This window comes from Enhydra lutris, unplaced genomic scaffold, assembly GCF_002288905.1.
Source record: "Enhydra lutris kenyoni isolate GAN:26980312 unplaced genomic scaffold, ASM228890v2 scaffoldscaffold81, whole genome shotgun sequence".
In the NCBI taxonomy this organism is placed as follows: domain Eukaryota; kingdom Metazoa; phylum Chordata; class Mammalia; order Carnivora; family Mustelidae; genus Enhydra; species Enhydra lutris.
In genome coordinates this window covers 3,750,122-3,763,828 of record NW_019154165.1, presented here as the reverse complement: position 1 = coordinate 3,763,828, position 13,707 = coordinate 3,750,122, and the positions used below count along the sequence as shown (strand labels likewise).

At 37.6% G+C, this 13,707-nt stretch overlaps 1 protein-coding gene across 3 annotated transcripts in view; it reads left to right on the top strand.

Moving 5' to 3' along the window:
* Nucleotides 1–13,707, top strand: part of LOC111161034 (Yip1 domain family member 6) — a 72,027-nt gene that overhangs the window by 29,747 nt on the left and 28,573 nt on the right. The window contains exons 4-7 of one of the 3 annotated variants that reach the window (XR_002641521.1): nt 1,118–1,160; nt 3,834–3,959; nt 4,588–4,745; nt 6,532–7,250. Coding sequence is in view for 2 of the 3 variants with exons in the window: in XM_022524484.1 (XP_022380192.1) it covers nt 1,118–1,160; nt 3,834–3,959; nt 4,588–4,745; nt 6,532–6,650 (446 nt within the window). In the remaining variant the exon portion in view is untranslated. Of the gene's footprint in view, nt 1–1,117; nt 1,161–3,833; nt 3,960–4,587; nt 4,746–6,531; nt 8,638–13,707 lie in introns of those variants that run through there. The other 2 variants (XM_022524485.1, XM_022524484.1) reach the window with 2 other exon arrangements.

Here is a 13,707-nt window from a genome sequence, read left to right as displayed (position 1 = left end):
CTTATTTAGTAGAATATATGTATATTCTACTAAAATAAGAAAATAGTTTTAATTATTACAGATTTTTATGAATTAAAAAGAACTTAAGTGTATTTTTTAAAAAGTGTATTAGTATCAGTTATACTTGAATTTACTTTTTTAGTTGATAAGTTCAAAAATTTAACAAGAAAAACAGTATTTTATCAGAGTGTTAGGATTATGATTTTTCTTTATACCTTTTCCAAACTTTCCACAGTGGTGTCAAAATTACTTATATAATGTGGGAAAAAAATGTAAGTATGTACATATGCATACTGCTTTAAAGTTATGTACGTAAGAGGTGAAAGTTAGAAATGGTATATCTATCTTTTTTCAATTTCGTTGGGGAAGGTAATTTTGTTGTAAGTTGTATGTTACTGAACTGTTGGCTGATGAATTTACCTAACAGCTATTAATTGAGAACCACTGTGCTTAGATCTGATGTTGGCAGAGCCTTTTATACTTTTCTAAAAGTTGCGTGTTATTTGCTAAGATTTGACCTTATGAAATTACCAATATAGACTTGTTTTCTCACCTATACAAACAGCAGTTCCATACTAGTTCAGTGTAATGATTATGAAAGGGAAGCAGTGTGGCAGAGTGGAAAGAACTTGGAGTAAGACTCAGAAGACCGAGGTTCTGGTCCCACTTCCATACCTAACTATTATATATGCTTGGGGAAGTCACTTCCTTCTCAGCTTCATTTCTCATATTCTTGAGGTGAACCTGATTATATTAATGTAGTCTCAGTTTGATGGAGTGACTTGGCTCTAGTCTTTCTGAAGATGGGGCACCGAAGTCTTTTGACCTCTGGCCCATTGGTCTTTATAGCATGTCGGAATGTGGCTTAGTAGGTGGAAGAGGGGTCATTTGTGGTCTATGAAGTTAACAAAATTAAAAGGATATATGAAGAAGGGCATTCAGAATCGGGGGGCAGGGAGGGCAGGTAGAGGGGTAGGAGAGGTTGGGTAGGCTTGGGCAGACAGAAAGAGCCTTGATGTCTGAACTCCAAGACTGGGAGAGGTAAATAATTGGAATAAAGATAGAAGATATTATATACTTGTTTCTTAACAGTTTCTGTTTTTTTCTTGCCTTGTAGGGGATCTGTGGGGCCCTTTGATCCTTTGTGTGACACTTGCATTGTAAGTACTTATATTTCCTTCCTCTGCAATTTGAGATAGACCATACTTTCTTGTGTGGAGTTTCAAAATTGAGGGAAATTTTGAATATTTTATTTAGGATTTCTATGATATATTGTACTCCTTATGATTTCAATCTAAAAAGTCAAGTAGTTTTCCAGATCAATTCAAAGAGTGATAGAATTAAAGATGTGAAAATTACGCTCCTCTCTCTTTACCAATAACTTCTTAGCCTGTTTTAGCCATTTCTCTTGAAATGCCATTTGTTTACTCTCATGCACCTCCCCATCAGTAAACTAAGTGAATTAAATATTTATAGGTTTAAGTACTGTTTATTTGTAAACCTAGTTCTTCTTAAATCTTAATAATATGAATGAGAATGAGAATAAATTAGGAAGAGTAGAAGTGTTCAAGTTCAAAGCAAGATCATACTTTAAAGTGTTAGGCTTTCCATACATATTGTATGTAAAGGGAGAGGACAGGAGAGCATAGTTCCATTGGAGAGGGGAATATAACCATTGGTAGTGTGGAAAAAATACTGCGTTAGGATTCACTTCTGGCTTCTCATCCTGACTGTGCTATCACCAGAGCAATTTTGGACTACTTAGAACCAAAATGTGTATAATGATTTTTTTCCGATTTACAGAAAACTTTTAAATACCTTCTCTTTATTTTATCCTCATAGCAAGAATATTATTTTCTTTTTTTGACAAACAAGCTTAGGTTCAAAGAGATTGGGGACTGAACCGAGATCACACAATCAGTGGTAGACTTGGGATTCAACCTCAGGTTTCCTTGACTGCCCATTGTCTTCCTCTGTGATTATTTTACATCTCTTCCCACCTAACCCCTCTGGGTCTCCTTTTCCATATCTATAAAAGGAGATGGCTGAGGATCCCTTCTAGGCTTGACTTTTTATGATTCTAAATTGAACAAATTTCTTAATGGCTTCTCCGCCCATTTTTTTTAAAGATTTTATTTATTTATTTGACAGAGAGAGAGATCACAAGTAAGCAGAGAGGCAGGCAGAGAGAGAGGGAGAGAGAGAGAGGGAAGCAGGCTCCCTGCTGAGCGAAAAGCCTGATGCGAGGCTCCATCCCAGGACCCTGAGATCATGACCTGAGCTGAAGGCAGAGGCTTAACCCACTGAGCCACCCAGGCACCCCTCTCAGCCCATTTTTTAATGTGAATTAAACATGTGGTAATTTAGGCAGTAATGTAGAGTGCTGTTTCTTATGCCTTTAATAACCACATCAAGGGCAATACTCCAATGCCTTGATGGACAGGTTTATATTAGAATGACTGAGCATATGCTTTTTTAGTTTTAAAAGATTTACATTAGACATTATGTAGTTTAGCCCAATTTATTTGCAGAGAGGAAAACTGGAGTCTCAAGATATCCAGTGATGTACTCTAGTTAACATACCTAATCACAAAAGTTGGATCACTTTCTGGATCTCCTGCCTTCGAGGCCCGTTAATGTTTTCCCTTCATACCAGGCCAAAGCAGTAGAGATTCCAGACAACAAGTGATCAGTGCCAGCATTCCTTGCATCGGATTGTTAGGACTCAGAATGGAGTACGTACAGGTACAGAATACAGAAGCCTGCCCTGGCAAGCAGCATAGCAGGGCAAGACTTACTAAAAGAGGTTGTGAGTTTGGTGTTACTGGAAAAAAATAACATTCAGTCCAAGTGTTCTAGTCCACAATTCAAAAGTTTATGTCTGTAAAATTTTTAGACAAAGAGAAGATACATCAGTGCCTGCTCAACTACTCCATTTTAAAGCAAAGTCTTTTAGTAATAATCTGTGTTTTGATTCAAAAAAATCAACTAGATAGGTTTATAGACTCTTTCCATTCTGAAATGTCAGAACTAGGTGTGCCTGGGTGCCTCAATCAGTTAAGTGTCTGCCTTGGGCTCAGCTTATGATCCTGGGTCCTGGCATCTAGTCCCCGGTCGTGCTCCTTGCTCAGCAGGTAGCCTGTTTCTCCCTCTCCCTCTGCCCCCACCCCGGCTCATTTTTTTCTCTTTTGCTCTGTTCTCTCTCATATAAATAAAATCTTAAAAAATAATAAACAAATGTCAGAACTAAAGCCTTAACTGAAGGATTACAAATGCAAATGTATCTAAGGGGTAGAGAAGTAACCTGAATGTGTACATGATTTGGTGACCTGAAGCCCCTTGTGAAGGGACCTGCTGCTATGTCAGTCAACTGCTCCCAGTTGTTGCCATGTAGGAATGTAGGCCCACTGTTAGAAATTCTTCAGGTTTTTCAAGAAAATCCAGAAATACGTATTTTTAAGTGAAACCTCCCAATTTAAAAATATTGTCACTTGAATTTAAACCCATTTTAAATCTTCTACGGACTGATAACTCCATGTCTGTGAGCCACATTTGACCCTTCAGTTTATAACCTCTGCTTAACCAAAAACGTCTTCAGTAATCCATTTACACATCCCCCCAAGGCCAGAAGTGGTGACCCATGCAGTCCTGAGGCATTTGGAATTGGAAATAAGGGAGCCTTGCCAAATATTTCTGACATCTTGCTTTCGTACAACCTATATATTATAGATCTTCAGGTGAGGCTTAGGACAGCTCCCTGATTCAAAGTTTGCTTTAACTTTACTGCTGTAAATAAAAGATGAAGCAATTCTCATGCCATTTCCTTCTCACAGAATGCTTCAAAGAAGCTCTATAGATAGTGAAAAGGATGGAGGACCCCAGTTTGCAGAAGTGTTTGTCATTGTCTGGTTTGGTGCAGTTACCATCACCCTCAACTCAAAACTTCTTGGAGGAAACATGTGAGTATTATTAAAATGTACTTTTTGCCTTGCCAGGTAGCATATCTTAGACTTTTAAGGAAGTCTGGCTAGTTAGGTATTTTAAAAAAAAATGAAAATAAATGAGGGCTAAAGAGAAATTCTCTTAAACCCACCTAACAGAGATCACTTAGTTTAACTTACCTTAAATTATCTAGGGTCTTATGATAAGCTTCAGATGCTCTCTCCAGCTCCTGAAATCATGTGGAGACTTTTTTTGTGTTAGAAGATTATGTCCATTTTGTGGAGGAGATGGTCCATAGCTTCCAACAAATTCTCAACCAGGTCTTTAAACTAGAAAAGATTAAGAACCACTGTCTTAGAGGTTAAATGGGAGAAGGAAGTCTCTAGGAATTAGAGTAGATCATCTGGTACCCTAGGTGGTTGACTCTCAAGGAGTTTGAGAGGAAGGGAGAAAGAGTAGAGGGAGAGAAAAATTAAAGCTTATGCTTAATACAGAAGCCTCCTTATAGAATCAATGTTAGGGTATAGGTATTATGTATTTGAAGGAAGGTAACAATCTACGATATATAGAAATCTGTGAAATAAGCTGTATCATGATACAGATCAACTATATTTATGATCTTTAAAGATGTATGTTATTTTTTAGATCTTTTTTTCAGAGCCTCTGTGTGCTGGGTTACTGTATACTTCCCTTGACGGTGGCAATGCTGGTTTGCCGGTTGGTGCTTTTGGCCGAGCCAGGACCTATAAACTTCATGGTCCGTTTTTTTGTGGTGATCGTGATGTTTGCCTGGTCTATAGTAGGTAAGAATGTACTTATCTCTACAGTAGCAAAGCAGACAAAAACATGAGTTAGAGATGACAACCAGATGAGGTGCAGTGTAACTCCTGAGTCATATGAGAGTGATAGGATTCCTGCCAGTATCATCCACAGAACCCTCTTCTCCAAGTAGGCAATGATAGGGATGCTCTCCATCTTACCAGAGTTGGATATCTGGCCTTGTGAGTTGTGGAGGGTCATATCCTTTCTTTTTTATTCTTAAATAATCGATAGGGTCAGGAAAGGAGATTACACTAGACCTAGCTCAGATTCTAGCATATAGGAGGCATAGGTGACTTAAGAAATGACTTGGGCCTTTTCCTAACAAATTAATCATGATAAGAATAGTAGCCAGCATTTACAGATTGCTTATTCTAGGCCAAGCACTGTTGTGAGTGCTTTATATGTATTATCTCACATAACCCTCACAACTCAAATAAAAAGTAGTAGTATTAGTCCCATTTTTACATATGAGGAACAGACCCAGTGAGGTTAAAAAACTTGTCCTGGGACACATAACTAGTGAATAGGGGAATTATGTTTCAAACCCAAGCAGGTGACACACCTGTTTAGAACTGTATTATACCACCTCTCAGTATAGGTTGTTATGTGTATTATCATGTAGTACTTTTCTGCTTCAGTAGAAAATTCTGCCAAAGATTAGGAAGAGCCTATGGTGGTGGCAGTGAATGCTATGTGATCATTGTTATTGCATTCCTAAAATTCTCTTAAAATTCTACCTTCAACTAGAACTGCTCACTGGCTTCTTACTTCATGGGATAGACAGACTGCCTAATATTTTTAAGTGCATTAACATACACATTTGCTCTGGAACATGGTTAAAATCCAAGAAGTAATTCAAAAATACAGTCTGAGAATGCCAGAATTAATATTATAAATACTGTGTGTTAAGCTCGAGTGCTTCACCCATGGGAGAACCCCCTCATTCCCTCACTTAGGGTCTGATAACTTACCATACTTGTAGTTGTAAATATCTGGTGTCCAGGCTTATAGCTGTTCAGGAAGTAGAATCTTAGAAGAGAGAGAGGCTCCTATAAGCATTCCATTTTCTAATTCAGCAGATAGTTCTTTGAGCACAAACTATGTGTAAGGCATTGTGTTAGGCACAGTCTCTATCCTGAGTTCATAACATAGTGGAGCAGCCAGACATGTAAACACTTAAGAGCAATAGGTGTCCTAGGTGGGAGATGGAAGTCTGTGCAGGATATGGTGGGGACACAGAGGATGTGTGTGGGCCGTTCTGCCTGCAATGGGAGGATATGTGATGGTTGCTCAGGAAAGATTGCCTGCAAAGGGTGATCAGATGTGTGAAAGGTTGAGTCTCATTTCCTGGGTGGACAAGAGGGATAACATCTAAAGAGCCGATAACTGAATGAGAACAATTACTCAAGAAGCACAGCAGTATGAGGCCATTTGCCATAGGAGCAACTCGCCTTAGACATTTTTCTCAGTGTATTCATCACAGGTCAGTAACTTCTCAGAAAAGGTTAGGAAGCTCCTTTTAGAAAGATTTTCATGTGAAATGGTTGACAACTTTCAGAGTTTAGTATTGGAAACAAGTAGCTCTCAACTGTCTGGAAAACTATGCTGCAGAATGCGTTTTTCCCCAAAGGTCACAAATATAACTGAACTTTTTGTGTAATTCTGTGTTCCAGACTATGCCAAGCACATTAAAGTATAGTAAATGTTAGTGGTTGTGACAATCTTATTATATTAAAGATTCCATTTTGTTTTGTTTGTTTTGTTTAGCCTCTACAGCTTTTCTTGCCGATAGCCAGCCTCCAAACCGCAAAGCCCTGGCCATTTATCCTGTTTTCTTGTTCTATTTTGTCATCAGTTGGATGATTCTCACATTCACTCCTCAGTAAATCAGGAAATGGAAATTAAAAACCAGTGAATTGAAAGCTCATCTGAAAGATGCAGTTCACCATGGAGCTTTCCCTCTGGCCCTCTTTTGTGTAATTTTGGAGGTATTTGGTATGTGAGGATATTAAAAGGGAGCCATAAAGCACCATCACTGCTTATAAGGAACCGTTGTTTGAAAGGCTGTCCTTTGCCTCTTGATGTTATTTCTTTAAAATATGTAGTATATGCAGTATAGTGCTGCCTTAAGGCATGATAGGGTCACTGTGGTCCATTCAAGTGACAGCCAATGATTTGGGAAACACGTGGATACATCCTGCCAGTTGAGTGGAATTAACTGCTGTATTTTCAGTTTTGAGAATACTAGTTCAGGTGCGGCTCTTAAACACATTGCCTTATGACTATTAGAATATGCCTCTCTTTTCATAAATAGGAATGGGTAGTCTATCCATTTTGTTTTATTTCTTTCTTAGGCTTAAAAAGGCAATGACAGAGGTTGGGAAGGGGCTTCATAATTGCAGAGGAGAAAACATGCATTAACCAGTATTCAGAATTTGACCGGAGAAAATTCTGCACTTGTTGCTTTCTAAAAAAGCGAAGGACAGGTAAAGAATCAGCTTCTTTAGTTGTTCTGTATGGTTCCCTTTCCACCATGCTTATTAACAGCACCTCATTGACACTCTAGTTTTTAATTTTGCTCCCTAGCTCTGAATATGCAAGCTGTTACTAGTCAATATGTAATTTTCCTGTCATTGAAGCTCTTGGTGGACCAGTGCTTGAACTTATCCAAGTGGGAGACCTCAGAAATTTAGATTGGTAGGTCCTTAATGCATATTATCATTTGGGCACTTGTTTCTTCTTCAGGGTAGAATGAGGCATTTTGGACACAGCATAGCTCTAAGGAAGTCCTCGTTATTTTGTGTAGTCTGGGCTTTAACTAGAAAGTAAAGCTAAATCAGAAGCCTGCATTTAACCCCATGCACATGGAGGGATTTAGTGTTCTGATGGCTGGTTCACAGAACAGCTAGATGCTTAGAGCATGAAGTTGGATGCCATGGTTTACAGCTGCCACTTCTTCATAGTGGTCTTAACAGTTTTTTCATTAGATGTGCTTTTTGGGTTGGGGAATGGCAATTTATTTTCTTGGTTTTAGACTTTATTTGTAAAGCTGCTTAGCTCTTCTTTAGACAAGTACTTTTTTTTGCACATGTGCACCTACTTGTATTCTCAGCTATTTATACACACAAGTGTGAAGGCTTTTCAGGGAGCAGAGTGTCTGGAAAGGCTGATTTGAAGCTAAACAGGGTTCCTTTAGGGTAATATGAACTACTGCCATCTATAAATTGCACATTGAAGAACTCTTAATAGACAAAAGATTAGGAGTCAGGCAGAAAACATTCATTGTATATACAGTTACTTATAAAGATAGGAATTTATTCCATGGTTTTTCTTTATCATGGAATCTAAATATTTATTCATTTTTTAGTCTAAAGACTACACATGGATATATAATTTTAAAAACATATTTTGTCCATTCCCAGATTAACCAAGAACACTACTAGGACAAATGGGTGTTTGGAGTTATCACTAAATAACTGAGCATTTCAAAGTTGGTCCTCTCAATCCCAGCCTTCTCCAGAGGTTTTGGTTATTATATATTTGTATTCATTTCAATCTCTCTGCTAAATTTTAAAATAAACCTGGTGAGCACAAAGCCAATTTTTCAGTCTTGAATTGGTGAAGACAATATTTTGAAACTGGTTTTGATTTTGAAATTGGTCCTTAAGTTATCATCCATTTCCATCGTCTGAAATTTCCCAACCTTTACTGAAAACTTCTCTTTTCCAAAGTTATTTCATAATCTGTCCCAGTGGTTATAATGTAAAATTAAAGAAATGATCATGTTTCTCAAAAGGGAATTGCCTACCGAATTTTACTCAGGCTAAATATTTTGGTCAGAAATTTTTAAGGTTACAACAGGGGTGGCAGTTTTATGGGTAGGGAGGGGGGGAGGGGGCTATATTGGGTGTTAAGGCAGTTTGTTCTGTGTGCTAATCTCTTGCTCTTGGGTGATTTAAGGAATGGTTTCATTTGATTTAAATGAAGATGGGTAAAATGGAGATTATCTTTCTGAAAATGAATGGTCAGTTTTATGGTATAAATGATTATTTTCTTAATATATGCAAAAAAGTGCATTGCTCTCTGTGGCAGAAGACCTGATTATCTGGAAGTTGTAACCCTCAACACAGCTTTCCCTGGTTTGCTGCAAAGGCACATGGCTAATTATAGAAAGAAAGACTAGAAGAGAAAGGGATTTTAACAAAGGAAACCCTGTTCTAGTAATTGGGAAGTTTCATGCTTTAGATGAAACTCAAGTGTGTGAGCATCATTACCAAATATACTGCATCCTTGCTGAATGTGGTGCATCACTGTCATGGGTTGTCATTTGTTGCCCCTACTTCTGAGACTGAGCCTCTGTTGTAACATTCTTTAGCAATAGGAAGGTGAAGACTGGATATAATTGCTCTTCAGATTATAAAAACTCAACTGATGCAAACGTATTAGAATGTGCAGTGTAGTCTTAAATGTCAACCATTAATTGTTAAGTCTTTTGCCTCTTGGGAGTCTTATTACATGAATTGATTAGGATCTTTTTATTGTGATGGATTTTTCTGTTGTTGGGCAAGGTGGGCTTGTCACAGGACATAGGACCAGTCAGCATTTTACTGTTTACTATATTTATCTTTTTATAAAGTATCTCCCAGATGTGATTAGAAGGCTAGCAAGCCTATAGTTAAAGATTTGATTGTATACTTCTTATAATCTAACTACTTATTGTACCTGGACTTCCTGAAGATGAAAATGAAAATCTCCTGTCATTTCAAGTCCTTGGGTGACATCAAGTCATTGGAATTTATCTACATGCTATAATGATATGATCAGACATCCATTGCATGAGCTGTTTTATTCCAGAGTAAAATACTGAAATTGTTATTCTTAATTAGACTGTTAATTTCTGAGACAGTTTGGATAGAGATAAATCTGTGAATGTTAATTCATGTATGTAAATTAGAAATACTTTTCTAGATTCTGTGGGCTTTTATTGAAAATAAAGAATTTCTAGGGATTTACTCAGGCCATAAGATGGCTAAGTAATAATAATGACAATAATATAACTACTAATAATGGCTAATATTTATTGGGCACTTACATTGTGCCAGGCAATATTCTATTTTTTTAAAAATTTTTATAACAGCTTTGTTGAGATATACTTTACCATAAAATTCATCCTTTTAAAGTGATGTACAATTAAGTGATTTTTTCAGTATATTCACATAATTGTGTATTATCACCACTAGCTCATTTTAGAACATTTTCATCACCTCCCAGTAAAATCCCATATCCAGTAGCATCACTTCTTTTCCCCTTCTCCCCAGCCTCTGGCAACCACCAGTCTGCTTTCTGTCTCTATTGATTTGGCCAGGCACTATTCTTAAGTGCTTTTTATGTATCTCCTCTACTCCATAACAAAAAGTGCTACAATTCTCATTTTACAAGTAGAAAATTGAGTCACAGAAAGGTTAAGTAAATTGCCCAAGGTCACACAGTAAGTTGATTTAAAATAGGAAAACACTAAATGGGAGCATAGTAGGACACAGTTTTGAATTGCATTGTTATGTACATGAAATGAATATACCCTTTTCCCAGGGTATGGGTATGCTCCCTGTAATTAGCCATTACACCCTACAACTGACTGGAGATAGATAACTTTCATTCTTTTTTTTTCCCCTGAGTAATAGAACACTATATTAGCATCTGAGAAAAACACAAGAGCAGTTGTACATTGGAAAGAGTTAGGTTTCCTGCCTTCCCCCACCTTCAGCTCCTTTTGTCTCCTTTCCCCCACCTGACACATGCACGCACGCACGCTCCTCTTCTTTTTCCCAAAGTCTTAAGAGTCAACCAACTTCTGCCTCTTTCATTTTAATTCTCCCAGAGGGAAGATTAGTGCATCAAAATTTAACCTGTTTATTCAGGTGCTTATAGTCAGGGGATGCATCTAGTCACTTATAATACCAGTTATATTTCTAAGCCCTCAGAGAGCAGTAGTGTGAGAATAAAATTCTTTTTTAATTGGGTTAAACTAGGTGGGGGAAATAACAGAGTAAGGGCTTTGCTTTAATGAAGTCAATGGTTCCACCTGGTAGGAAGTAACCACATGCTACTCTTGTTCACTCTGTTCTGTTTATTTCAGAGCCTTTGTGCTCTGTGCCATCACTGCTGGTAATTTCTTGGTTCTCTTCAGTACTCCATTTTAATCCTGATCTTTCCTGTAAATAATGAACCTATGGAAAGAGTAAATCTGTAAGATGATTTGTGAATGTTAAACTTGCAAATAAAAACACTGGAAAAGGAGATTTTGTACATGTCCATTCTTGAGCTGAAAGACACAGATATTTGCTACATACTGTTTTCAGATGTAATATATTGTCATCAGACAGTACCGAATGCTGTGTAGGATTGGACAGGCAGTAATTTTAAATCACATTTACTGAGCAAGTAATATACACCAGGCTATTATGTTAGCTACTTTATAACAGTATCTCTTCTAATCACAGCAGCTTTTTAAAGTTTTGTTATTAACCTTATTTCAAAGTTTTGAAACCTAGGAATTTGGGGAGGTTAAATAAATTGTCCAGAGTCACAGTGAGTGGTACAGCCTGGGTTCAAACTCAGGTTTTATGACTCCATAGTCTTCTATATTAGTTCCTTGCCAAATTAAAATCATACCTACCCACTTAAACTAAGCCACATCAATCAGGTAGCTTAATAATATGGTGGGAAACTGGGTTTTCACCCATCTGCTGGGGACAATACTGGTTTCTGCCTTCAGTTTATGATCTACTTGGAGAAACCAAATTCCTCACCATCCGTGCACACTCATAGTTGAAATGCATTGTGATTCTTATTTTTGGTACCACATAAAACCTTAGAATGGTCAGTGAGTATAGGAGAAAGTCTTTGAAATATTGAGAGAATTTGTATCATCCAAGAGGAGAGGGGGACATTCCAGATGGTAGGGAATATTTAAAAAGAAAGATGAGAGGTAGCAGCCAAGTCTAAAGCCATCTATCTACACATATGCAAGTGTGTCACTGTCCTGTACATATCAGAATGCTTTGTGAAAATTTTCTAGCTGCCTTTATATATTTCACTTTACAAGGCAGATAAAACTTCTAAGCTTATAGCTAAGAAAGTAGGCTCAGATAAGTGAAGTAGTATGCCTTGGGTGATAAAGCCAGTCTCAAGAACACAATTGGAAAGTTGATCTTCATGTAAATATTGATCCTTTTCTAATGATAGCTTGCATACTGAAATGAATTCAACTAACTTTGGGAAATAAAGTTGGTGGATAAGATGAGACCAAGTTATTGAGGGTAAGTATTGAAAAGTAGGAAATTGGTGAGTAGTTGTGGTAGGAATAGGGAGTACTGTGGTAGGAAATAGGATGTTTTCAAAAGTTCTGGAGCAGGGAACTATCTCAAAGAAAGTTACTTATAAAGGAATAAATGAGGACATATCGAAAAGTTGGATTGCAAGTAAGGTAGAGAGAAGAAAGGAGTGCCAATATATTTCTAACCATGGGTCTGGAAGAATGGTGTATTCCTGAGAATAGTTGGGGAGGTGCTGAGTTTGGCTATCAAAGTGGCCATATCCTAAAAACAACTGGAAATATGAGTCTTAAGTATAGTAAAAATCATAGCTAGAAATGTAAATTTGAGTCTGCAGATGTGATTCATGTTGAGAGAATGTACTGTTTCAGTCTTGTTGACAGGTATAGTTGCTAAAGGGCAGGACTGAATAAGAATCAAAGATGAGGAGGAGGGAATGAATCTTATTTATGTGCTGTGGATTTCTACATGCTACCTTTATCTTACATGAACCTTTTGAGGTAGTTTCCTTCATTTTTAGAGGAGGAAGCAGTTTGGATTTGGTAAGCAGCAAAGGCAGAACATGAACACAGCTCTCGTCTTTACTCAAAAGCCTATACTCTTCCTGCTGTGCTCTGCTACCCTTACAGAAAGTTTTATACTCCAACAACCTAAGAATGTGTGCCTTGCACAAAGCAGGTGTTCAAGAAACATGTTGAGTTAGTTAAAAGAAAAGTAGGCAATAAATAGGTACTACATGCTGAGCATGGAGGCATGAGGAGAAGCAAGAATTGAGAAAATATATCTGGCTAGAAGAATATAGTAAATTGATTGCACTAGTGTCCCAGTGTTTTACCCCTCTCTGAATCCCTGCCCTTTGCCATGTGACTTTGGAGTTCCGCTCAATAAAAGGCAGAACCTGTTCTCTACCCCTTCTTTCTAGGTGGTCTTCATAGCTTGCTTTGCCTAATAAAATCTGGCAAAAGTAATGGTGTGCAATTTCTGATCCAGAATACCTGAGGCTCTGTGTGTTTTTTATTTGTCTCTCATTTCATGGCCGTATCTTGAGAGAACATGCCTGAGTTCGCCTGCTGGACATATGGAACATAGCCTAGTCATCCTAGCCATAGCTATTCTAGATTGGCCCACTACCAAATGACTGTCAGACAAATGAGTGAGCCCTCTAAGAGTAGAAGAACTTCGCAGGTGTACCCAACCTAAGTTGCCAATCTGCAGACTCAAGGACTAGGTAAATGCTTATTGTTTTAATCTATTGAATTTTGAGTGGTTTGGTATGCAGCATTATAGTGGCAATAGATAACTGGATACAAAAGCCATTCTTTAAAAATGTTTTTGATGTTTCCTGTTACTGGGAGATGGAGGCACTGAGTATTGGTTTCTTATTTGTAGAGTCATATCAGGCACAGAACATTGGAGATGAAAGGAATTTTAGAGATAATTAATTCTATTTTCTCATTTTACAAAATGAAAAGCTGAGGGCCAGAGAGGGAAGGCTACTTACCCAACACTGTTAAAAGGAGCCAGAATAAAACAGTTTTCATTTCCAGTCCACTGCTCTTTATATAACATAACACAGTAGAGTAGCTGAAAGGGCCATAACCTAATGCCA